Here is a 26,922-nt window from a genome sequence, read left to right as displayed (position 1 = left end):
GGTTGGTTTTCACTTGATCAATTCTTTCATACCATAGCATGGTAGCACAAGCCAGCCAAAACAATTGAATAGGTTGGCTTACCTGATCAGCTCATAAATACCCATTTCTTCCACACCAAAAACAGAACCTGATCGTAATAAGAAATGGACAAAGTCTGTTTTCGTAAAGGGGAGGGAAGTTCCAGCCCTGGGAGGTAAGGTGTCAGGTGGTTCCATATGAAGAAGTAGCCTAAAATTCTGGAGTTTGAGGAAAAAGGGAAGAGGCAGGACAGTTCCTGAAATTAATTCTTCTTATTGTTGGTGTATGTAATCATGATGATAATTACAATTTTATATCTGGAAGTTCTATACATTTATATTATTATCACACTTGATATGGTAAGAAACTACAAGACAGAAGTGACTTTCTTTGGAACTCCGAGAGAGGTGAAACCAGGCCCATGTGATTAACATACGATACAGTCCCAAGAAACAATACACTTCATACAGAAAGAAAACCAAGAACTGAGACGTCCACTTGGCAGGCAGAAGATGGCAGGAGGGGAATTCTATGATTTCATAGCAACCACTCATCAAGATATACACCACACTACACCACTCCAAATTTATAAGCAACCCTGGGGAAAATATAGGACATGAAATTTAACTTTCAGTTTCAACTTTTGTGTCCATTTGCCTAGAATTAGAAATACATATTTAAAGAGAAAGAATTTTTCAGTCATTTATTGAGATTACATTTTATTGGGAAGAAAGAAAAAATAAATACATCAAACCACCTGGTATGTGAAACTCTACATCTGTTTCCTTCATTCTTTGGTTAAAGACCAAACAGCAAACAACTGTCAATTTATTCCGTATATACAGAATAATATTCAAACGCCTTAGTACATCATTCAGAGCCTTCCAAACTCTAGCCAAAACATACATTTTAACTCTCTCTCCCAAACACTTAACCCCCGAGCACAACGGATTTCTTGATAATTTTTGACAAGCCATGCATTTTCTTTTGTTTTACCCTTATTTTCCCTTGTATAAATGCTTATTGATATCAAACTTGAAAGTTTTAGCTTAAAGTTACTTCTGCAATGCCAGTAGTTTTTGTGTTATAATTACTCTGTCCATTTCCTACAATCCCGCCTTCCTTTATATCATTATCACAACATGGAACACATTCTTCCTGTACTTTAAGTCTTGTACATATGTCTACTTTCTTTTTGTGGAGGCCTTGAGGGCAAGAACCATGTTTTATTGATCTCTTGATCCCATCACTTACAATTCTACAAGCATTGGTATGCCTAACACTTTCTTTGATTTGAAAGAAATTCCCATTGCTTGTCCAGTATACCACTTGCCTCCAAAGTACCCTGCCATCCACAAGTATCATTTGCTACTTCTGAAACATTCCTGGATCTTTTTAAGACCAGACTTTTTAGATCTAGGTAACTGAGCAATTTCAAAATCTCAGAGCCCTGGTTTAGCTTCTCAGAGATAAGAATTTGTCGACTCATGATGTCACCATGATAATTTTGTCAAATACTTAACTCAAGCCAGCACTTTAGTGCTGGGAGAATACTAGAGGTCATCTGACCCACTGTCTCCACTTATAGGCAACAGGCGTCTACTCAGCACAAAGCTGGCATCTGCTTACCCTGGGATTCAGGGATGGTTGGAAAACATGTAGAGGTCTTAAAAGGGTCCTGCTAGTGTTCTTTTTACATGATGCCATAGAATCCAAAGAGAGAAAAAAAATCGGACTTATAAATTAAATCCAAAGGTGGTAGGGTAGCTCTATTCTTAAGATCTACCACAAAGATAGAGATGTAGTGAAAAGAAGGGGCATGTGCACTCCCGTGTTCATAGCAGCAATGCCCACAATAGCCAAACTGTGGAAGGAGCTGAGATGCCCTTCAACAGACGGATGGATAAAGAAGATGTGGTCCATATACACAATGGAATATTACTCAGCCATCAGAGTAATGGAATATTACTCAGCCATCCAACATGGATGGAACTAGAGGAGATTAAGCTAAGAGAAATAAGTCAAGCAGAGAAAGACAGTTATCATATGGTTTCACTTACATGTGGAACATAAGGAATAGCATGGAGGACATTAAGAGAAGGAAGGGAAAATTGAAGGGGGGGAAATCAGAGAGGGAGAGGAATCATGAGAGACTATGGACTCCATGAAACAAACTGAGGGCTTCAGAGGGGAGGGGGATGGGGAGATGGGTCAGCCCTGTGATGGGTATTAAGGAGGGCACATATTGCACGGAGCACTGGGTGTATACGCAAACAATGAATCATGGAACACTACATCAAAAACTAAGGATGTACTGTATGGTGACTAATATAATATAATATAATATAATATAATATAACATAAATAAATAAATAAAAATAAATCCAAAGGTAGTGCATCAGAAACCGGGGGCATTGCAGGAAGATTGTTAGTACCACAAGAAGAACTCATTCGTCTTCATTTCCACCACAGCCCCTTTGGGGGCTGTCCTGGGCAACGGCACATACAAATTATGGCCACAGCTAACTGGCAGAGTGAAAACCAGAAGGCCTTGGAAAAGGATTATCTGAATTAGGCTACAGGAGAGGGAGAATCTCTAGGATTCATCCAATTTGACACAAAATTAAGAGGCGAGAAATTTTCCACATGTCCGTGGAAGACAGGATTACAGTGTGACCTCCAGGCTCTGGAGAGTACCACACCGCTTGCACTGGCAGTAATGGTGGCCTGGGCCAATGGAACAGCTTCCAACAGGAGATATTTGTTTGCCGTCTGAGCACTGCCAGCAGAGCTGAGGCCAGGGCAGGAGGAAGCTCAATGTGACTTTTAGGGAAGACTCCCTGGAGACTGTGATGCTTCCAGAATGTCACCACAGGAAGAGCACCTGTCTAGCGAGTGGGAGCAAATGGCCGGTGTTGAGAATAGAGCATATGTGTGCATCTGGGTGATGTTTCCCAGGAGCTCTCACAAGCAGAAGATCATGTGGGGCTGGGATGGGAGATGAGCCAGGAAGGCTGGGACCAGAAGCACTGGAGGGAGGATCTCAACAGCTACTGCTTCTCACTGTGCATGTGATAGTCGTCGTCACCCTAACCAGTATGGCCAGAAAAAAGAGCATCTTACAGAGGAGCAAACTTAGACCAAGCAAAATGAATTTTTACAGAACTAGTGAGTGAAAGCTGACATTTCATTTCCTAGTCTTTCTGCAGTGGATTCTAGAGCTCTAATTCCCCACCCTCCCTTTCCCAGAGAATCAAATACCCTTACGCTGCTCTTCATCTGGCCAGGGGATCTGCCTTCCCATTCTCAACAATGCATTTATTTCCAAACCTCTGACTCCACTTCCAAATAAACTATACACCAAGCAAGCCAGGCTCTTCCTTTGTGATAATGCAAAGGGCAATGCATGAGCTCTTCAGAAAGCCTGAAATGTGAGGGACTGGAAAAGGATGGTGCCTTGCCTGTGTGCAAACCCAGCTCTGTGAGGTGGTTTCTAATACTCCGATCTGCTTGTTTGTAGGTTTCCCTAGTGACACTGCTGTTTACTCGGCACCTCACCCAAGTCTTGTTATCTATTAATTGAGGATGTTACGTTAACTACATCTCTAGCTTATCTGCAAGTCCTCAATTTCTATCACTTGTATTCTGATTTAAGCTTGAGATTTTGTAAGAGAGCCCTGCATATTTGTTGCCACTCCTGGAAACTTTAGGGCTGCAGGATGCTGCAGGATGGGGCATCTCACACAGGAGGGGGGAGCTGTCTGCCTTCAGCACCTTTAAGCTCACAGACCTAAACCCCTTCTGTTGATCTGTAAGTCTTATGTAACATAGCGTGTTATTGGGTAACATTTTCATCTCTTGCAAGTTATTTCAAATCACAACCCAACAGAGGGGCAGTCTCCTGTCACCAGGTGGAATTGCATCACATGCCGCTTTGCTTCTAGAATGCCCGTGACAGATTGAGCCTTTTCACCTTCGTTGCAAAGTGAGAGTTGTCAGTCGAAAGCAGATGACAGTCTTGTTCCAAAGGTCAGGCACAATTTCTGAGAATATTTTGTGCTTAAGATTCAGGAGAGAAAGTCCTGCATACAGTTGCCTTTCAACTTTTTTTTTTTTTTTCCTATTTGAGCCTTCCAAATTAAGAAATTGGATAAAAGTGAAAATCGAGGAGCCCAAATTGTGTTTTCAGCTACTTGCTTTCATTCCTTTGCCAGTCTTCCTGATGGTGACTAATTAGGGACTCAGGCTCCGAAGATGCCCAACTATTGTTAAGTTGCAAATTGCTAAATACATTTTTAAAAGGCATCCTAGAAGGAGGTGGGGAATAAAGTCATGTGTTGAGGAAACAATGAGGAGACTGGCTCTTCTCATCCACTATTAGACATCAGAAAATACAAATCACTCCCTAAAGTATCCCAGGGAATCCTAACCTCCGGGTCTGTTTCTTTGCACTCCATGGATTCCAGAACTGCCACACAAAGGATGGGGTTTGGAGTAAAGAGGCACGACTCACAAACATCGAGTGCAAATTCAAAAACTTTGCTTTTAACATTTGTGGGCCTCGTTTCTCTCATGTATACATCTATTTAACAAATGTTGAGTCAAGTGCTCAGAAGGTATAAGACATGGGAATGAAGAAACTGAGCCATTACTCTAAGGTGGGGCCTCCATTCTGGCGGTTAGAGATGGAAAAATCAACAAATAAATACTTTCTCAGGAGGAAATAAGAGATACGGAGAAAAATAATGAAGGTGGAGGTGGGGCAGGAGATGGAGTTCACAGCAAGTTTCCCTGACGAAGGGACACGGAGTTTACCTCTGGAGGAAATGAAGGAACAAGGTACATTGCAATTTCGGGGGCTGGGGTGGTGCTTGCACAGGCTCTGAGAGAGCAGGTGTTTGACATGTTTCCAACACATGGAGTAGCATGGTGGCAGGGGAGACGGTGAGGTGTTTTCAGGGCCAGATGTGCTACAGGCTGCTTATGTGGGTATGAGAGAAGGACAGGAATTTAAGTGACTATATGATTGGGGACTGAGTACCTGGAAGCGAGGAAGGGCCATTTCCTGAGAAGTGGAAGACTGTGGTAAGAGGTTTGCAGCCGGCAGGGAGTGGATTCATTGTGAGTTCGCTTTTGGATGTGCTAAATTTGAGACACCAAATTTAAACATCCAGGTAGAATTCCTATATAAAGCAGACAGAAGGAAATGCCAACTTAAAAAAACATCTATACTCTGATTTTTATACATGAGAAAGAAATTCTTCACATCTCAAAAGAACATACTTTTAAAAATAGTCTCTGTAGCATGATACTGAAGAATGGATATGAAACTTAAAAATAGAAGACTTAAGCTCAAATCCCCCTTTCTTCCACTTTGGACAGTAAGCTATATAATGTCCCTGAGCCTCAGTGTCCTCATCTGTAAAATGGGCTCAAAAAATAACTATCCTAAATTATTCGCATGGCCTTTTTATTGACTATTTGATGAGTTAAAAGTGTATCAAGGTATTTTATAAACCAGTGTTGCTTAAAAGTTGCTGGCAGTCAGATGTCCCTGCTAAAGTTTCATTTGGTTTTGGTCTGCTGTATAGCTGTATGTTTGCCTTTTTTTTAAAAAAAGATTTTTATTTATTTATTTGGCAGAGAGAGACAAAGAGAGAGAGAGAGTGAGCATAAGCAGGGGGAGCAGCAGGCTCTCCGCTGAGCAAGGAGCCCGATGTGGGACTCGATCCCAGAACCCTGGGATCATGACCTGAGCCAAAGGCAGACACTTAACCAATTGCACCACCCAGGTGCCTCTGTATGTTTGCTTTTAAAACTTATTACATAACCCCACCTGAAGTCTACTGAGACAGAAACTTCAAGAGGCAGGCATGTTAATCTTTCCAAGAAGTCAAGGTGCTCAACTTTCCATTTCTCCTAGGTGTAAAACTCCTTACTCCAAATCTAACAAATACACATACTGTATTTTTAAAAATTTTATCTCCTTATATAAACAAGTCAGTATTAAATAGGATTTGATACACAAAACTTGGCTTTGTTAAAAACTTTCCTATCAGTATGTTCTTTGGATAACCCAATTCTGTAACAATTCTACGGCCATGCCTACAGGACAATTTTGAAGAGCATCACGTTTACCTTCAGAATCTACCATTCTTTCACACATTCTTTCCCTTTTCATTTGCCATCTTCCCTCACAGATAGGAGCCCAGGACCTCGTGTTCATGTCAACTGAGTGATTCACACTCATTCACTTCAGCTCTTAACATCTTACGTATCTTAAGTAATGTCAGGTAATATGTCAGTATATTCCACAGTGAGCATCTCCAAGAGTTAATATTGAATCCTAAGGAAGAAACAAAACAAAACAAAACAAAACAACCAAAAAACAAAGTATTTCCGATAGGTAGCTATTTAAAGGAAGGCACTATTTTTAAACTTTTTATACCATACTCTTTGGGAAGTCATCTCTTTTACCTGCAGAGAAACTAGATCTCCATCGGTCTGAAGGAAAATGCTGAGGGAACATCGCCACAGCGGAGGTCAGTCTCTGAAGTCACCTGATTCTTTTATTTCTCATCTGTCATGTCTGCGTGAGAGCGATGAAGGAGCAGCTGGGAAGAAACCACTACAGAAAAAAAAAAAAAAAAAGGCCCACGTGGGCCGAATGTAAGCTTGATTTCAACACTGTTGCTTCAAATTTCTCTACTGTCTTTTGTTTTTGTTTTTTTCTGGACTGTCCTTCATGAAAATGTGGAAGAATTGAATTGACCAGAGTTGTTAAGGAACTAAGTGATATCACAACAGAACTAAGTTATCTTGGGTCATACATAATCACAGGACCTTAAAATATTAGAATGAAATTGATTCCCTATGCTAATAATAGAGAATGGATTAAAACGATATTGAAACTACCAGTCCTATTTCAATGCAGCACTGTTTCACCCTGCCTCTCTATGATTTTTAAATTTAATATACATATTTCTATGATAATTAATATGATAAAATTATGAAAATAATTTGTCATATTTTATGACAAATTCATTATTACTTTTAGCAAAAAATCTGGTCTGTGGTTCATGGAATGACTAGTTTTTCTCTAAGTAGTGAAAAAGCCAACCAGCATGATATCTGCCTCTCCTTTTTTATTTTACTAAAAATATTATTACAAGTACAAGTAATACTGAAATGCTTGTTACTAGTTTATTCCCACAAAATGTATCTTCAGAAAAAGGTTACAGTGTTTACACTAACTCTCTCTGGACAAACATGACTGTCCTTGTGACTGGCTTTTGGGAATAAACAGACCCTGTTGCCCACATACTTCAAGGGGAGGGCAAATAGAATAAGAAAAGTCTTGATATCAATATGGTATCCAGAAGTTCTACAGTGAATATAAAATAACATTTCAGTATATATTTGGGGGAACAAATTTCGCTCTCTCTTTCTTTATTATGGGCTGAATTATGTCCCTTCCCCCCAAATTATATACTGAAATCCTAGTCCCCAGTATCTCAGAATGTGACTGTACTTGGAAATAGGGCTTTAAAGAGGTAATTAAGGTAAATGAGTTCATATGGGTGAGCCCTAATTCAGTATGACTGGTCTGCTTATAAGAAGAAGAGATAAAAACTCAGAACATACACAAAAGCCAGGTGGAGACACAGGAAGAAGATGACCATCTATCTACAAGCCAAGATAGGCCTTTGAAGAAACCAGCCCTGTGAACACCTTAATGTTGGACCTCCAGTCTCAACAATTGTGAGAAAATAAATATCTGTTGTTTAAGCCATGCAATCTGTGCTATTTGTTACAGCAGCCCTAGCAAACTAATACACCATCTATCTTTTTTACATTCCTCAGAGTGCAAATCTATACACTGTCACTGTATAATTAAGTTGGATTGTTTGCTTCCATTATAATTGTTTAAATAAAATTATTACATAAAACTAATGATACTTAATGATGTTCATCTTTACAAATACTCCAGAAACATTTGCCTTAGTATAATTCTTTTTACAGTGTTGAAAAGTTAAGAAAGTAACAAATTTTGCTTTTGCTCCTAGTAACCCGTTCGGTACAAAGCCCCCAGGGTTCTGCATGTATTATAGTAATATGCAGGGATGAATGCAGAGCTGCATTAACATAGCAATAAAGTCGGTTGACCAATAAAAGTTATGTTACAATTACTCCAAAATAAAGCATTTTTCTAATTTTATTTCAAATAAAATATTTTTTCATAGAGGTGGTATTATCTCCTTATTCCCTTGACCGCATCTACTCTCCTCATCATTCATGCCATGTCCACATCATGATGGTTTGGAATTTATCTAAACCATAATTCTTTCCCTCTGTTTTCTGTGTGCTTTGGCTCTGTCTTACCTTACCTAAACTCTGAAATGCTCTGTCCCCCCAGTCCTGCGACTTTTTCCATCGCCCCAATTGCCTCCATTGGTAAAATACAAAAGTTAATCTCTGATAAATCACCAAACCTGCAAACAATAGAAAAACAGTATCTTTTCTACCATCTTCATGAATTCAATGTAAGGATTAAATATTAAAATGGATATAACAATATGATGTAAAATAGAACTGTAAGCTTCTAGAAGCAGATGAACTACTAACAGATATCAATACCTATTTTAAAAGACTTGCAGTTTAATTTACTAGATTTTCTTTTTTTCCTTCTTTGGATCCAAAGAAGTTCAATACACATTTTTCTGAAACCCATCTCCACACAGAATTAATCATTCTCACCACTATCCTTCTATGCAATCTGGACATTGTGTTATGATGGAATTGTTATCAGCCCTTTTGTAGAGAGGGAGAAATTGAGACACAGAAGTATTTAATAACAAACAGTCCTTACACAGTTAATAGGAAATGAAGTCAAGATTCAGACCAAGGGAAACTAAATTTGGAACCTGTGCTTATTTTTGGTTTTTTAATACATTAAGACTAAGAGATAATGAAAATATTTTATATGAAAAAGAAATTGACCTAATAAAATGATTTAACCAATTCACATTTTACTAACATAAAATCAAGAACTATGGAATTTTACTTACTAGAGACTGAATGGAAATGTTTGCTTTAAACTAGGAAAAGCACTTTCCAGTACATAGATAATTAAGCCCATCAGGTTTCTGTTAAGACCTGACTTGGCCTCATAATCCATCTCAGCACCGTTTCCCACATAGGCATGACTGCTGGATTAACACTGGTATTCACAATGACATTGAGTTGTCACCTCTGTGTCAAAGTTTCAAACACGAATGTTCAGAGAAATAAACAGAAGTTCTTAAAAACTTTTAATGGAAAACCCACATATATTCAGTTTCATTTTCTATCACTGTTAAAGAGAAAATGTTACGATGCTTGTTAAAATACCAGGGCAGACTTTATTCAAGATTATTGTAATAAGGGAGAGAGATTGAACTCCAATCAGAATACAGCAAAGATAACTGGGGATTTATAATCAATGAGCAAAGTGCAGGGTCAGTGGATGTAAGATTACTAAGATGAACTTCATTATGTATCAAGAGTAGAAGGATTCTTAATTAATTGGATTGACAGAATTCTTGCTAAAGGCAGGTCAAGGACTTAGCTATCAAAGATGGGATTGAGAGACAGGAGCAGATATCAAGTGTGGGGGAAGGGATTTTCAATAAACTGGCTTAGTAGGATTCTTTGCTAAAACTTGGTTCAACAGGCTATGGTTGAGGCATAGACAAGAAGAGGGCCCAAGCCTGACTAAAGTTTGGTCAAGGAAAGAGTCTTTGTTGTATGATCAACGTTAAGGAAGGAAGGAAGGGAGGAAGGGAAGAAGGGAGGACGGGAGGACGGGAGGACGGGAGGAAGGGAGGAAGGGAGGAAGGGTGGGAGGTTAGAAGGAAGAATGAATGAGCAAATCTAGGGAATTAATGCAACCATAATTTCACAGTATTTTCAGTGTTTGCTGTATGTCTGACGTTATCACAGGAATTGGGAAAGAATCAAAACACATGATTCTGTGGCAGCTAAAAAGCAGGTCAGTGTGATGCTTGTGCACAATGAGGACTTTGTATTCGGGAGGCCCTAGGTTCCATCCCATCTTTGCCACTATGTGGTTCAAAATTAGATAAGATTCTGAAATTTATCTTTATCATCAGTAACTAAAGGAATATTACCCACATCTTGGGTTATGCTATATATTGAGTGATATGATATAAATTAGAAAATGCATTGTATTATTGTTTTAAATTTCAATCCAATAAATGTTTGCATTACCTACAACCATGAACAGATATGGGGGATTCAGGAATGCATATCACAGAGAGATTCCTCATCAGAAAAGAATTAAACAAGTAATTCCAAGTGCAAGGTAGTGGTTGTTAACACTAGAGGTAATACAGAAGCTTCACTAGTATCATCAGTATTCTTTGTGACCTGGGTCAGGGGGGCAATTTGGGGTTGAGAACTAGACATATTTTCCCTCCAAAGGTCATATGTCTCTATGGGTTCTCCGTTAAATGAATGGCTTGTCGTTGTAGCAGAGCACAAGGCAATACTTTCAGTGTGCTCCTGCCTTCTCCACCTGTACCATGTGGACATTTGAGGTGCAGGCCTGGGCATCTACTTGCTTACTCGGATTTCCCAACTGCTCTCTGCATGACCTTGCATAGGCCGCCTAAGTAGGTCCTTCAGGAATTTCCTGATCTTAAAATCTTTCGCTTCGATGAGCTTTGGTATTTCACTGGGCTATCTTTCATGTGTGTTATACAACCTTAATGTTAGGTTTTCAAATCATCCACAGGAAATATTCTTTTTTCTTTTCTTTTTCCTCATCCACAGTAAATTTTCAAGTGAAATCCATATGCTACTTGATTTTAAATTGTCTTTCCTTGAGCTCAGATGATGTCCTGTCAGGGAATACAGAATCACTTTAGTACTAGCTTAATGCTAGAAATTGCAAGTGTAAATCAGGTTCTAAGAAATAAACAATAAAACATAGTTCATCCCAAAACTAATTTGAAGAGTTTGGGATGTCTATTATATCCATATTCCTTCTCATATATAATAAGTTATATCAGAAGGACAAAGAAATCCTTTTACATCTTGTAGTGTCTTCTTTTCTACTAGTATTCCTTAACAATAGTGGTTTTTACAATTTTTCCCATATAATAATCAATTAAATTTGATTCAAATCTGACACTTATGGTGACTTACACCTTAACTAAATAAATATTCATTGAGCTTACTATATGCAACCTAGCTACTTTGGATATGTAAAGATGAATAAAATACATGAAGGCCTAATGTTATAATGGGAGAATAAATACATGTTCCCAAATAGCTATTTAAAATTGATGCTGTGAAGATTACTCTACAGCCATAAATCGGAATAAGGGCTTGCTATATATGCAGCCAGGGAATGATCTTCATGACATATTGTATAGCATGCCTTTGTTCAAATAACAAACAGGGAAATATGAATAAATGCAACCATTTGTTTATATTAAAAGTTAGAAGGATTAAATTATAACATTTAAAAGTCATTATGTATGGGAAAGGAGAAATGGTTGACTGTAGAAACAGAAGATGGGCTGTTAATGTACTTTGTTTTGTAAATGGATGTATAGAAAAATGTAAATATTACATAAGGAGGGCACATGTTGTGATGAGCACTGGGTATATATGCAACTAATGAATTGTTGAACACTACATCAAAAACTGATGACGTACTATATGCTGGTTAACTGAACGTATTATAAATAAATATTTCATAGAACTATAAAACAAAATTGAATTTAGAAATCAATTTCTTAAACACAGAAATAAAAGCAAACAAATAATTTGCTTTAATGAAAGAGTCGGTGGCATACTTACATAGGAACCATCTCAAAAGACCTTACAAAGCAGTCACCTAACTATATATTCTTGGGGAGATAATATGTTAAGAAAAATGAATTGTCCCAAAAGTGTGTTAAATATTATTAAAATTCAGAAATCATATTGCTGGTAGTAATGTTAGTATTATTACCCCTTTTTGTAAAGGGGTTATAAGTGGCTTCTATCTTATGCTTTTTTTTCTTAACAGTTTTATTTAGGTATAATTTATATATAATAAGCTGCACACATTTAAAGTGCAGGATTTGATAAATTTTGACATGTGTATATAACAGTGAAACCATAATCACAATCAAGAAAATGAACATACCCTGGGTCGCCTGGATGGCTCAGTCGTTAAGCATCTGCCTTTGGCCCAGGGCATTTGCCCAGGGTCCTGGTATCGGGGCCCACCATCAGGTTCCCTGCTCCGTTAGGAGCCTGCTTCTTCCTCTCCGACTCCCCCTGCTTGTGTTCCCTCTCTTGCTGGCTGTCTCTCTCTCTGTCAAATAAATAAATAAAATCTAAAAAAAAAAAAAAAAAAAAAAAAAAAAAAAGAAAAGAAAATGAACATACCCATCACCCCAAAAGTTTCCTCCTGTTCCTTTTTAATCTCAGTCATGCTTCTCCATACTCCCCCTTTGAATTCCAAGTAAACACTGATCTGCTTTTTATCACTACAGACTAGTTTGCATTTTCAAACATTTTCTATAAATGAAATCTACATTATATATTCTACATTGGGGGGGCAGGGGAGATTATCTTGCTTCTTTAACTCAGTATAATTATTAAGACTCATATATGTTGCCGCATCTATCAGTAGTTCATTTATTTTCATTGTTCAGTAGTATTCCACCGTATAGACAGACCACAAATTCATTTACCCATTCGCCTGTTGATGAACACTTAGGCTGAATACAATTTTTGGCTATGACATACAAAGCTGCTATGGAAATTCATGCACAAGGGTTTGTGTAAACATATGATTTAATTTCTCTTTGTAAATACTTAGAAGTGGAATGACTGGGTTGAATGGTAGGTGTAAGTTTAACTTATTAAGAAACTGACGGCTTGTTCCCCAAACCAGTTGTGTATTTTACATGCCTACCAGCAGTGCAGGAGAGACCTAGTTCTTCTAAAGCTACACCAACACTTGACATGTTCAAACTAAATTTCAACCACTGTCATCGATGTGCAGATTATCTCACTGTAGGCTTACTTAGCATTTCCCTAATGACCAATGACCTTGGAAAATCTCCTCAGTGTCTCTGGTTGCTTTTGGCAACTAAAATATATTTGAACACTTTAATACAAGGTCCAACTAACTCTTTTGACATACCTGTGCACCCTCCTTATATACTTAATATGATTTGCAGTAAAAATATAATGGCAAGAGATTCTAGTTGCATGCCATTTATAAGGCTGTTTTCCCAAACGTGTTAGCATGGAACACCTCCATATAGACTGATGTTATGAACAGTAGCTGATCCTCCAGTGGTGGGTCCCATAGTTCCCATTCACCTTAACTGGTATTTGATGGGAACAGTGTAGATGTCCTGAGAGATTTTTCTCCCCCTTTCCAAGAAGAACTAAGACTTCCGTTTCCAGGGGCGCCTGGGTGGCACAGCGGTTAAGCGTCTGCCTTCGGTTCAGGGCGTGATCCCGGCGTTCTGGGATCGAGCCCCACATCAGGCTCTTCCGCTATGAGCCTGCTTCTTCCTCTCCCACTCCCCCTGCTTGTGTTCCCTAAAAAAAAAAAAAAATTTAAAAAAAAAAAAAAAAAAGACTTCCGTTTCCACACCATTTTTCTAACCAGATCTATCTGATGCAAGGACATGGGAAAAATGGAAAAGAAAATAAAAGGCACTAATATAAAATAGGTAATGAAAGAGACTAAAATGAGAAATAAGATGACCAAAGAGAAAAAAAAAGAGTAATGAATGGTGCTAGAAAATAGTGAAAAAGTAAATAAAATATGGAAAAGTGAATATATTGTAGAAAGGAAAAGTCTTGGGGTACATGGGTGGCTCAATCAGTTAAGCGTCTGACTTTGGCTCCAGTCATGATCTCAGGGACCTGGGATCGAGCCCCACTCAGCAGGGAGTCTGTGTGTCCCTCTCCCTCTGCTCCTCCACTCCCTGCTCATGTTCTCTTTGTCTCTCAAATAAAGTCTTTTAAAAAAAGAAGAATGGGAAAGTCAAAGAATTTGGGCATTATCCCCTCTAAGGGTCTAGCAGATCCAGGTGATGAGGACTTCTTCAAGACAGTGGTATGGCATGGAGGGAAGAGCATGGTCAGCCAAGAAATCCTTTTATTTACTATCCACGTGCACTTGAGTCAATTGCCTAAGCTCCTCGAATCTTGGTTTTTGCTTCTGTATTACAGGGATAATAATAATTGTCCCAGATGATTGTTACGAGGAGTAAACAAAATAGAATAAGATATATGGAAGACCTTGGTGCTGAATCACTAATGAACCCTATATTATGCCAGGAGAGCCATTCAGGAAACTCAAAGTTTAGAAAGAAAGAAGAGAATTCTTAGTACAGAGTCTATTGGCAAAAAGTTGGAGTTGAAATGGGTTGGGCAAAAGCAGCAATTTATTCATGTCTTACAAACATGGTCTTACAAACATCATACAGAGCTGGCACGAAAGAACAGACACCATCTCATACACCATGCTTCCTTCCAAATCACTTCTATTGAGTTACAACATCAGAACAAGTCAGTTACTGAGTTACACAGTTCTTCAAACATAGAGACCTCCCCATGAGGGTGGCTGGATTGGCTAATCAGACGAACAGTTAATTTACATGTTTCATACAGTGCAGGATTTGTTAACAGAATTCAAGATATTCACATTGATATTGTAATACATTATAAAACAGTGTAATTTTCAGAAGATGATGGGATCGCAGATGTCCCTGCCTGTTTCAATTCCTTTCTAGTTTTCCTTCTTTCTTTTCTTAAAAGTAGTTACAAAGAGTTTTACTCAACTTTTCACACTCAAAAACACTTTAAATTTTAAAAACTAAAAACTATTTACAAATTATTCATTGTAATTTTAAAAGTATTCGTTGTTGGTTTTGCTGTTCCACTTAAAAAAAAAAAATCACCCTCCAACAACCATACTTTACTTGGTACCACCATTACCTTCTGGCTGCTGTGAAGGATACTTAGAGTTGACTCCTCACAATTTTTCAGAGCTCCAAAATATATTCTATTCCATGGCCCATGATACCAAATATACATACAATAAATAGGCCTTCTGACTTCCCCAAACCACACACTGACTACGATTCCTTTCATAGAAATGCTGTGAGGTGACGTTCTGGTGGATAAAGACAATGATTAGAGAATATTCTTTTTTTTTTTTAATCCCAAAGTCATCTTAAAGCACAAAAAAAGAGGCTGACTTCGATCTTTGTACATACAGGATGTAAAACATTTTCTTTACATTAGGCATAGTCATAAAAAGCATGTATGTTGTTTTGAAAATGCATTGTCATAGAATTTACAAACACTGTGATATCAAACACATTCTCAAAAACGGCTAAAGTACTGACACAAAACCTGACTCAAAATGTAAATTTTTCAGTAGACTTTATTTCTAACTTGCATATTTAATAATTCGACTGTACCCAGTTTCACTCTTATGCTCTAAAAACTCAAATATGGTGACATGACCTCAAGTTCATCCTTTCAAGTAATCCCAGGGCGCTGCTTTGCTCAAGCAGGTTTTCACTGAATTTCAGAGCCCTGGCACTGGCAAACCATACAAGACACAAGTCTATAAACTGCTCCACAGACAACAGCTCAAGACAAATTAGCCTAGGAAAGATAGTGAAACATACTTTGTTGTGCTAATTTGACAGCCTAAATAGATTTTGTGTGAAAACGTGTAAATTATATTAGGCTTTGCTGTATAGCTATTTTTCAGGCATTACTTAGTTGGTTTAAGTGATGCTTTCTATCTGGCAGTGGTTAAAACTTCAGTCCTATCTGTTTCTTTCCAAATAGCAGCTGAGTCCTTCCTGGGGGAGGACAAGCTACACGAAGACTTTGTCATGTCCTTTCTGTGGACGAGGGATGGCCCTGAATGCACACCTGCATACTATACATATTTCCTTCCAGAAAGCTGCATTTCTAACTGGATTTCTAGCTGAAGTTTATTTCTTTACCCACTAACTAATTCCACAATTTCACAAAGGTAAACGGGGTTTTCTTAGACCACACTGATGTTTGTGAAGGGCAGTGAATAATTCAAGGCCGCGGTTCTTATGTGAGATCGTATTTTCCAACAATTTGACTCACATATAACCTTAGGAGGGAGAAAAATAATATTTCAGCCACAGTGTTCTCAACTCAGCCCTTTAATAAAATGATTTTTCAGCTTGTTCACTGTCCTTTTGAAACAAAACCAAGTTACTCCTTATATAATAATATTGTATCAAATAATTACAAACTAAAGAGAAATGACCATATACTTTTAAATGCAAGACAACCATTTGCACATGACATAATGAATAAAAACAAACTAGAGAACATTTCTTTAATATCTTTGGATTTAAAGAAAAATTGATTTCCCCGTCTGAAGAAAAATGGATGAATTTTCATAAGAGAAAGCATGCTTTTCATTTCTAAATCCTAAAAAACACATTGCTCTCCAGTGACATGTTCCCATGAGATCATCACCTCCTAAACCACATCCACAGCTTGGGACTGCACTGCTGGATTCATAAAATGCTTGGCTACTCTGGCAACCTGCAGAAGAGATTGAATACCTCATGAAAATTTATCCAACTTCTTGAATATTGGGGGAAAATATCATGATACACATTTACAGTTACTTTCTGGTCCGCTAATTCAATCCATTTCTAACAACAACAACAAAAGGGCAGCTTATTGTCACAAGCTTGCAATCACGTATCAGGGAAAAAAAAAGAGAAAGAAAATTGCTCCTTGCCTAGTAGAAATCATTAAGTTCCAACTCACCATGGCTAGGACGCTACCCATCACAGAGCATATGCCACTTGGCAATTTGTCTCCTGGGATAGTCACAGATCTCTTTCCAGTGCTCTCCACCTGTTCCTTCCGCTGCTGCTCCTAGGACCAACCGCCCTATTACCTCATTTCTGGATCCCCTTTCAGAATCCAAAACCAGAAACTCAACACTTATCTCTTCAAGACCCTCACAAGGAATATCAAAGACAAACAGTTCATTGAACACTGCATTGGGGGTGCATTTCTTCACATGAGTCTTCTTTTTCGAGATTCTCTTTTTGGCATGGTACAGGTTCACTTTCACGTAGGGATCTGCAATGGTAAACGACAGACATTATACTGGCAGGACCTGGCTGGAGAGTTGATCTCAACATAATGGTGCCCTGAGAGACCACTGCATGCCAATAAAATGAGATTGCAATGAAAATGAGTCAGAACAAAGTGAAAACATGGATCAAGCCTGGCCTCTCTACTGTCAACAAATTGAAAACAAGTAAGAATATGCAATGTGAAGAGAAAACAGTTCTAAACCTCAGGATGGGAAAGGAAGTATAATGGTAAGAGGAAGAGATAACATAAAAAGAATTCTAATGGCTCATTCTGATTACATATAACTCAGTACAGAAAATAAGACAGAAGAAAAAAACATTAGACAAGACCTAACCTGCCTGAGTTGTATGACTTTGGGTGAGTCTCTCTACCGCTCTGCTTTTCTGTTGTACAGGCATTTAGAATTCACAATGGCAATGTCCTTTTGTGCTTTAAATTCTGTGCTTCTTTAATCACCAGCTGGGTTTGCTTCCTGTTTTCCAGTGTTGATCTTCCCCGTGTCACCCTTGAGGTGTGGATTTTAGGATCATGCTACCTTACCACACATTCAATTATATTATTTCTGCCTCTTTCCGGCTGAAGCATGTGAGTTCATTTTAGCTTCCTAATCTAAACCTTTAAGATCATGTGTTTAACTGCCATTGTTAAACAACAGTAGTAATAATAATAGAACTAGAAGTTATTTAACGAAGTATATCTTTCTAGTCTTCGCAATCCCCCTCAAGGTAAGTATTATTACATCTAGTTTGTATAGAGATTATGAAACATAGCCAAGATCATATGCTAAAATGGAAGGGTTAGACTTGAACTCAGATCATTTTAACCCATAGGTCATGTGTTCTTTTCACTATGAGATACAACAAGGAATTTTTTTTTAATTGGTCACAAAACTAAAAGCTAATGCTTAAAGCAGATACATAAGGAATTAAAGGAAAAATAATAAAAAAACCCAATAGAAGTGTAAGTGTGGGCAGGCTCACCAAAAATACTAAAATTAAGAACTCTTTTCCCGAACTATTGCTATATTTTTGGCAATGACCTCTCACCTCAGCATTTATCACTGCTTTCTGCTTCAAACCCACACAGTCAGACATCTACCATGGATTAGCAATGGCTTAGACGTTAGGACTATGTTCTTTTTCTTGCTAATGGTATTGGCTCACATTGTTATTTCATTAAATGAGAAACAGAAAAACAATCACATCACTTGTGCTTTTGAGTAAAAGGTAGACAAAAATCATGTTGGTTGCTAACTATTTTGCCCAAAGTATTACTCACTTATACACTGAGACCGAATTTTTCAGAAGCATTCTTACCTGAAAGTCCAGACACATCAGACTTAGGCAGGTGTCGAGCTTTTAAAACAACCACGGTGAGAGTATTTGTAGTGGACTGATAGCAGAGAGAGATGAGTAACTCACCCCGTCCTGAAGACTTCTAAACAAAGAGAGATGTGGTATAAGTATTTTTATTATTATTTTTTGTTTTGAAATTTGTACTTACAGTAATATTTTAAAGCAATATAATATTGTTATTTAAATGAAATTTTCCTCCTTATTTTTATTTTAATATGCTAAGAAATTCAAGAGTAACTACAAGCGTTTGTACAGTACTATCACCCTCTAAAAACAACTGGCTGCCATCTTGTGGTGGTTTTAGGTGCTACAGTATGTTAAAATTTGTAAGGAGTTAGCCACACCCATTACTAGAAATCTTTAAAAGAATATTTAGAGTATAGCCTATACGGAGGTGTTGGTGTTGTTTGTTTCTTTTGCTTTTTAACTAAATAACCACTTTTTGAAGTTATTAAAAGTAATAAAAATTGTCTAATCATTTGAATGGATCTGTGTACGGCAAAATGACAGTTTGATTTCAATTTTTTAAAAAACACTGATATTACTGGAATTTGAATTCAGACCAACTGAAATTTATTCTGACTGCTACCATCTCCTACCCCACAGGGCTGATGGAGTTAAAATTCTCTGTCCCCAGCCACCACTTTTCAAAGTCCTCATTCAAATCCAAGAAATGAATTAAGTTTTGGAGGGAACTGACCCAATATTCAATGCTTTGTTTTTGGAGAGCATCATAAGATCCTTCTTTGTATACTACTTAGATTTTATTTGTACTTTAAAGACATTAGGTAAGAAGACCAAGAACTCAAGTTACAAGTTTTACCTGATACTAACAAAATACAAACTCAGGGCTAGATTGTAACTAAGAATGACGGCTGGCCAGAGCTCCTAAAACTTCAATCTCTATACAAAAACTGACATGGGGTCATTATATGAATAAGAAATCCAAGAAGAATAAGAGCTGGGAATAGATCTTTATTCCTAGTGTGCCGCTAAACAGCTTGGTGTCTCAAACGAGCTACTTAAGTTTTTGAACCTTGACTTTTCATTAATTTCAACAAAGAAACAAAGGTGAGCATATGGTATTCTATAAGATCATGCCTTATAGAAACAAATTACTGTGAAGTACTACAGTTTATATCAATTGAGAGCTATATTTAAAGGGGAAATAGGATTAAATTTGATATCTTATCATTGTCTAATAGTCTCAGAACTACTAAAGCAGAATAACTACAGAGGAAGAGTAACTCACTTCTTGTCATACAACATAGTGATGAACATTTACAATTCAATATGAGGTGATGTCTCCTCCTTGAAAAGCAATTCCATGAAAAGTCAATACAACTTCCAAATCCTCAGGATAAATTGATTTAATTTTAAATTTCAATTTCCATTTCAATTATGCTGACCTTGAAACATCTTTGTTAACTTGTTTTATGAATAAGAAATATTTGCCTGCATTTTAGGTTAAGTGGCAGTCCTAGTCAAAATACTTATGATAGAAAGTAACAGAAATATTTATATAAGTGTTATTTAAGTATCCATAAAGGATGCCTATTTATTTTATATAATTAAAATATTTTAAGCATTTCAGTTGTGGATTAAATTTTCTTTCATCAACTTTATTCCCTTGCCCCCCATTTGATTATGAATAATAAGTAAACATGGTAAAGATGATATGTATAAAATCCTCTAGACACAAAAAAAGCTACGTAAGAGATTGTTTAGATATAAATACTTTAAGTACTAAAAATGAATTACCCTAACATTTCTTTTGATAATCTCTCTGTTCATTAACGTTTTTCCATCAGATAATTCAATTCCTGCAAGAGGAATGAGGACTTCTCCAATGATATCATCTCTTGAAAACCTGTCAAAACTCAAGATTGTGAAGTGCAAGGCCAACTCTTGGATCTGGGTGTAGAGGATCCCATAGAATGTAAAGGTCTCATCAAAAGCTGGGTCCAAGGTCTTTCTCAGAACTCTGGTTTTCACTTTATGCTTCTTCTCTGGGAGGATCGTCATTTTGATGTACGGGTCAGAGGTCATTGACTGCTCATCCATGGCCGGCAAGCCACGGGCTTCCTTGATATTCACCACAAATGCTTTCTTCTCAAAGTTGTACTCTAAGGAGAAGAAGAGGGTTCCCAGCTTCTCCTGCTTCTCTTCTGAAGTAACGGAAGTGTTAGACTTTAAGCTATCAGGGGAAACAGCCTCTTTCTCCCCTTCTGAAAAGAGCTTTGGGGTCACATTCTCCAGATCAGAAGGGCTACTAGCTTTAAGGTTTGTTTTGGGAAAATTGCCATTGAGATCTCTCTTCTCAAGGTCAAGATGCAATGAATTCTTTGGCACAGCTGGTTTATTCTTTACTTCATTTTTGTCATCTGCTCCAAACTTCTTCTTGCTACTCAGATTTTCAGGATAAATATCAACTCCTTTTAGTACATGCACAAACTTATATGGCGGAGTCTTGTTAGACTTGGATGATTTTCTCTGACAGCAGATCCATGCAAACAGAGAGACTGTGAAGACCAGGCCAAATGCACTGAAGATCCCCACCACTGTGGGGATTTCATCTGAAAAATCAAATGACCAATAACATATATTAAAGGAGCAGAGCTGAAGATATGAGCCTATTTGAAAAGCATGCCGGAGCTGGGAATTGCTGTAGGTTGCACAGATTGGATTACTTTCTGACTGTTCTATGTATGAGTTATGTACACATTTCATATCACCTTTAGGAATAAACACATACACTGTGTGACACACAGAAAAAAATACACACTATGATAGAAACTTCTTCATTTCAGTAGTTTTTTCATAAATAAAATGAAAAGATGAAACTGGGCTTAGGTCAGGGATGAGGGATGCTAAATGACCCTGACCTACCTTTGTTTTCTCAGATAACATGAGTCAACTACAGCATGATAGGTCAGTACTAATTTCATTATGCTTTCTTGACATTTTGAGGCTTTCCAGAAGCATCAATTTTTACTGACTATGAAACTCTAAATGCACATTCTTCAAATACTGAGAGATTTTGTATTCTTAGTAGCTCATTATTTATACCAGATTCAACCAGGAAACATCTAGGGGCTAGTGGTTCCAGGAATTTTAAGAAATGGAGGAACATTATCTGCTATTATCACAAACTCATCAGTAATTTCCATCCCAATTATGGAACACTGGTAAGAGAAACGTTACATATATTAGGGAAAAAAGAACAAAAAAAGATGAACAACATTATATAACTTATACCACTGCAAACTCCTTGTATACAGACCCAAAATTTCTCAAATACTGAATTATCCAAAGTACAAATTAATTATACCTAAGTGGGATAAAAATAAAACAATGGTTACAAATGAATAACACTCCTTAACATGTATTGAAAAGAGTATAGATAATTTAGAGCTCTATTTTATGTAACTGATTTTTTTTCTAACATTTTTCCACATGGCAAATGGTAATAAAATTGAACTTGGCATTCTTTCCTTGAATGAAGGCACATTAAATTACTGACGTTAGGTAACACTGATTATGCATGAAGCTTATCATGTCCCATATGTAAGCATATTCCTCCAACAAATGATTAGTAACACTGTGTAAGTAAAAGCAGTATTGCTGTATCTGGACACAGTGCATCGATAGAGTCAATGTTTAATATAATCATAGTGAATACAACTAAGGTAATATTATCTGCATTTAGTTTCATTCTTATCTATTTTTATCCCAAATAATGAATAGTAAAGTTAGAAGTCCCAGTCAGGAAAGGGTTAAGCCTTGTTTGAATAACCCCTTAAAGAACAATCTTTTGTTACTCCCTTTCCCCATCCCCCCAAATCTTCTGCCTATCTACTTCATAATTTCAAAACTAAACTCAAAGAATATAAGAATCAGTAATGACAAGAGCAGACATATATAAGATTAAAAAACAATAAAAAATTCCATAGTTTAATTAGATCAAGAAACTGATCATGTAAAGATGAAAAATAAACCTCTGAATTCCCCAAGTAGAAAAAGCAGCGAATGCCTCAGAAAAAGAATGAGGCGAGAGCTAAAGATAATCAGCTAAACTTAGTATCAGCTTTTCAGTTTTTCCTCCTATTCAAGTCTTTGTGGGGGGGGGGATCCACTCCTGGACTCTCTAATAATCTAAGGCCAGGAAGCAAAACCAAAGTCATTAACTAAGGCAATTCTTTAGCCAATGCGAGGAGAACAATAAAAGCAATAGAAAATGATCCCCCCTCTCTTTTTTCTAAATAGACTGATGGCCCAAGCTAGAACATATTTTTCCCTAGCACCATCTCTGAAAATGCCTCAGTATTAGAAAATTTCTTATTTTCAAATCAGAAATCGGGAATAAACATCACAACAATATAAACTCAATCACCCAAATGGAAGGCTGTAAAGGAAACTCATTTCTGAATATAATGTCACAGATTGTCTCAATTCAATACTTAAGTCACAAGGCAAAATATTCAATGTATCATGGAAAGACGCATGTACTCCCTGTGTATTCTCTACTGATAAGGTCTTAAGCTTTTGAGAGTAAAGACTTCAGTCATTTCACTCAGTTTAATAACAATTATCATGTACTCATAGATATCATTCCTTATTCACAAACTTCTATAAAATTTCCTCTTTTTTTTTTTTTTTTGAATACTTGTAAAGTAGGTAAAACTCCACCTCTTGTCTTTGGAATATAATGGGACCTAAAACTGCTACTTTTTAATTTGAAGTACATCTGATTTTATTTACTGAGAGAAGGAGAATGTGCCAAAAATTTGGTATAGGAAAAGGGAAATTAAACTGGAAAACAAGATTCCTAATTCTACTTTCCAGTAGCTTTTAGTTAACTGTTTGACCTGCAACACTTCCCTCACATCTCTGGGCTTTGGTTACCTCACCTGTGAAACGCAATGGACCAAGCCAGTTCATTTCAAATATCACTTTAAGCCTAGCATCATAGGATTCTGTGTCTTCCACTAGCAACATATTTCAAGGATACAAGAAAAACAGAGCAGAGAAAAACAACCTTATCGTACACTCTATATAAAATATACAACCCAAACCCCCAACATACAAATTATTTTATACCGAGATCAAACCCTTATGTAATCACAGAAACATTGGCTTCTCCTGGTAAGTTAAAAACAGATTTACCTACAAATAAAAATCACCTACAGAATTAATGAAACCAACAACAAACAACAGACTCCCTTTCCTTTACTTAGCGCATGCTGCAATTTACAGAGCTACCTGAACGTTTAGGAACTTCTTGGATGTAAAATCTCCCTAGCAGAAGGCGATTTTAAGGAGAAAGCAAGGAAGGAAGAAACAACAGAGAAAAAAAAGCCAAGATTGCCCCCTTACAGTTCTCATTTTCTTTTCAGATTAACTACCTAGGAAATCTATATTCAACGTCTCCTGGAAAAACAAGAAGAAGAAGAACAACAACAACATCACAGCCGACCCTGGAGTATTCAAGAAACAGCCGCAGTTATAAGTTGAGTAACTTGCTTACCAAATTCTTCCCGGCTGGTAGTGATCGGAGCCATTTTTTGCTGCGTGTTCTGTCCGAGGTGCTGAACGGATAACTCCCTGGCTTGATTCACTTGCCTGGATCTGAAGCGCCGGCTTTCCCGAGTGCTGAAAACAACAGCGCAGAGCTCAGGGGACCTGCGCCGGGAACGGGAGGAGGCAAAGAGGGAGGTCCACTCGCCCTCGCACAGTGATTTGCCACCCCTGTTCCTGTTTTGGCTCTTCTGAGAAGCTCGTCTCTGAGACTCTAGACGTGGCTGAAACCCGAATTGACGCAATCCTGACGCTACAGGGTTGAAATCAGCACCTGCCCTCCTCCCCTCCGCCCTCCAAGCCTCTCCTCTCCTTCTTTCTTCCTCCCTTCTCTCCTGAGGATTCAACACATACTCATCAATTATTTTAACTGTTGGACTACTGGAGATTAGCTTTGCTATTCTGTGGGGACTCAGAGGCACATGGAGATGAGCCCCCAAACTCATTCCTGTCAGTTTCTAATATAAAATCTTCTGATCATCAAGATCAGTAAAAGCGTGTCTGTGAGTTATCAGAATAATGCAATTTACAGAGATGATTTAGGGTAACAGTGAGACGAGAGAAATTTCTGCATCAAATGAACATTGTGACATCCAGAAATATGTTTCTCACTTTCTAAATTTTTCTTTGATATTTTATAACTATGTTAGAAAAGAATCCACTGCACACTGATCCATTTGAAATAAGACAACAGTTTTTCCACCATAATCACTTATTTTCTAATAAATAGTCTAAATGTTTTGCTGATGCTGTTGCTCCATCTGTCTATCAGCTCTCTTCCCTTTAATATCTGACATTTGACCAGTTAAAGTACTTAGGAACAGATGGGAATAATCCCTTCTGTATTCAGACTCACTCTCCGTTATGACTTTTGCATATAATGAGACTGCTTCTAGAATGACATTTCTGGTGAAAAGCCCTGACTTCTAATAGGATTGTGCAAAATAGTTACAAGAGTCAGACCAACAATGAAAATGAAAGAATTGATAATTATTGGTTATTTTTAAAGGAAACTATTTTTTTCTGAACTGCTGATATTTCTGGGGTTGAGGAACTGGAGACTATATGGTGTCAGATTCTGTTTAATTTTAATCTGAAGAGTGTGCCTTTTAAAACAAATGTTTAGCAATTTTCCAAAGGAGAGAACTCAGGTTGTAACTCCAACTGTCAATTATTGCTCTGCAAAGAATTCCTGTGCTCTGGAGCTCAGTGAGCAAATGACATTCAGTATGTGTTGGGATGGAGGAGGAGGGGGCACTGGGTGGCTCTCAGAAAGCTACTGTACAAGACAGGCTCCTGCACATTGGCAAGCAGTCGCTCCGAGCGTCAGGACTGTGGCTGGGGAAAAATTAGCTTCAGTCTTTTGCATCATGGAAAATTTTATAAACCAAAGTCCTTTTCTTTCCCTTTCTACTTGCTCCCACATACTTGGCATTTTAACATTCTTTTAACAGATTTTTTAAAACCATATATTGTCATGCTATGAAAACACACAAACTAATTTACTGTATTTAATTTATTCCATTGGAAGAACCTGTGTTTTGTGTCCTTATCTTTTCACTTCATTCACTTCATTGCCACCCCTTTTCGTAATCATTCAGATTACAGTAATCATTCAGATTACTTGCTTCCTCAGTTATGCATGAATGTAGTGGGATTGTCCTGAGGAATAGACGTTCATTAGATGAAAGTGGCATTGATTTGTTATGCATATACCACAGGTAAACAAAATATATGGCCTGAGGTTTACCAGAATGTGTGTTTCCTGGCTAAGTTATTGCTAACATATGGTTAAACTCATTTGTCGTAAACGTAAGTACCTTATTTGTATGTTTTATATAAATTAGTATCTCATTAATTTTACCTTCAGATGGCAAAACTCTGTTTCAACAGAACCCCATCCCACCCTGGGCTGTCTCATTTCTAAGGACACATTGTGATAAAATTACCTCTTGCCCAGAGATAATGCTATTGTGAATATAGTAACTGTTTCATTGCTTGCTTTAAAAGCAAACTGAAATAAATGTTACTAATTAAAATGTCAGAGGTTTCCCTCATTGTCATTTGATGAATAGCATATTATTTATTATCCAATCTCTTTAGACAAGCTTCTACTAGCACTAGATGAGGAGTGGGAAGATGATCCAACACAGAGGAAAAACCTGTAAGTTTCTTATGTTTGAGATTTATACCCTACCACATTATTACATTGTTCTCTTTCGATTCAGCAAACAAGTAATCAATTCGCTGACGTGAACAATACCATTCTAGCAGCAGAGACTTGGGAGGAGGGGTTGTTGCTAGGTAACCATCTTTTTGCCACCCAAAACACACAGCCTCCAACAAGTTCCCGCCCCGGGAAACAGACCATTCTGTAGGAGTGGCAGTGTTTACTTCAGAATGTTGAAATGGTTCAGTATTTACCCCACTTTATTTTGGATTCTGATTACAAATATCTATACATACTTTGAGAAACAATGAACAGAACACTTGAGTTCTGTTTGGTTTTAAGAAATTCAGTTGAACCTAAGACTATTGGTGATTCATTATATCATTGTTTCCATCCATTTTATTCATTTTTTTTTTTAAAAATTAACTTAATATATAGTTTGGTTGATAAAGCTAATATAGTTTATTAATTAATATAGTATAGTCTATATTTTCTCTGGTCCCTTACTTAAAAATAGTATTGTTGGATGTGTTTAGGATCTTCTGCTAGGCAAAATAAAATTTCAAAAGGTTTTGAGAATGCTGTGGTGATCTTCAGTA

General features: G+C 37.3%; 1 protein-coding gene across 1 annotated transcript; it reads right to left on the bottom strand.

Moving 5' to 3' along the window:
• Positions 1–16,869: 16,869 nt before the first annotated feature.
• On the bottom strand, positions 16,870–24,291 carry SYT4 (synaptotagmin 4). The gene is made up of 4 exons (XM_008691429.1): positions 24,104–24,291; positions 20,338–21,152; positions 18,538–18,658; positions 16,870–17,203 (listed from the first exon to the last, which is right to left on the bottom strand). The coding sequence occupies exons 1-4, from the start codon at positions 24,135–24,137 to the stop codon at positions 16,896–16,898; spliced, it is 1,278 nt and encodes a 425-aa protein (XP_008689651.1). The 5' UTR covers positions 24,138–24,291; the 3' UTR covers positions 16,870–16,895.
• Positions 24,292–26,922: the final 2,631 nt, after the last annotated feature.

The sequence above is a fragment of the Ursus maritimus genome, unplaced genomic scaffold, assembly GCF_017311325.1.
Source record: "Ursus maritimus isolate PB19 unplaced genomic scaffold, ASM1731132v1 scaffold_18, whole genome shotgun sequence".
Taxonomy (NCBI): domain Eukaryota; kingdom Metazoa; phylum Chordata; class Mammalia; order Carnivora; family Ursidae; genus Ursus; species Ursus maritimus.
The sequence above is the reverse complement of the archived record's forward strand: the minus strand, read 5'-3'. Positions and strand labels throughout refer to the sequence as shown.

What these genes read in the sequence shown, in the direction of transcription:
- SYT4 (XM_008691429.1), bottom strand. Translation starts at nt 24,137, where the DNA reads ATGGCTCCGATCACTACCAGCCGGGAAGAATTTG. An exon ending in TTATCAAAAGAAATGTTAGG is followed by an intron (nt 18,659 to 20,337) that starts GTAATTCATTTT and finishes CTCTTTGTTTAG; the next exon opens with AAGTCTTCAGGACGGGGTGA. An exon ending in TGATGTGTCTGGACTTTCAG is followed by an intron (nt 17,204 to 18,537) that starts GTAAGAATGCTT and finishes TTACCATTGCAG; the next exon opens with ATCCCTACGTGAAAGTGAAC.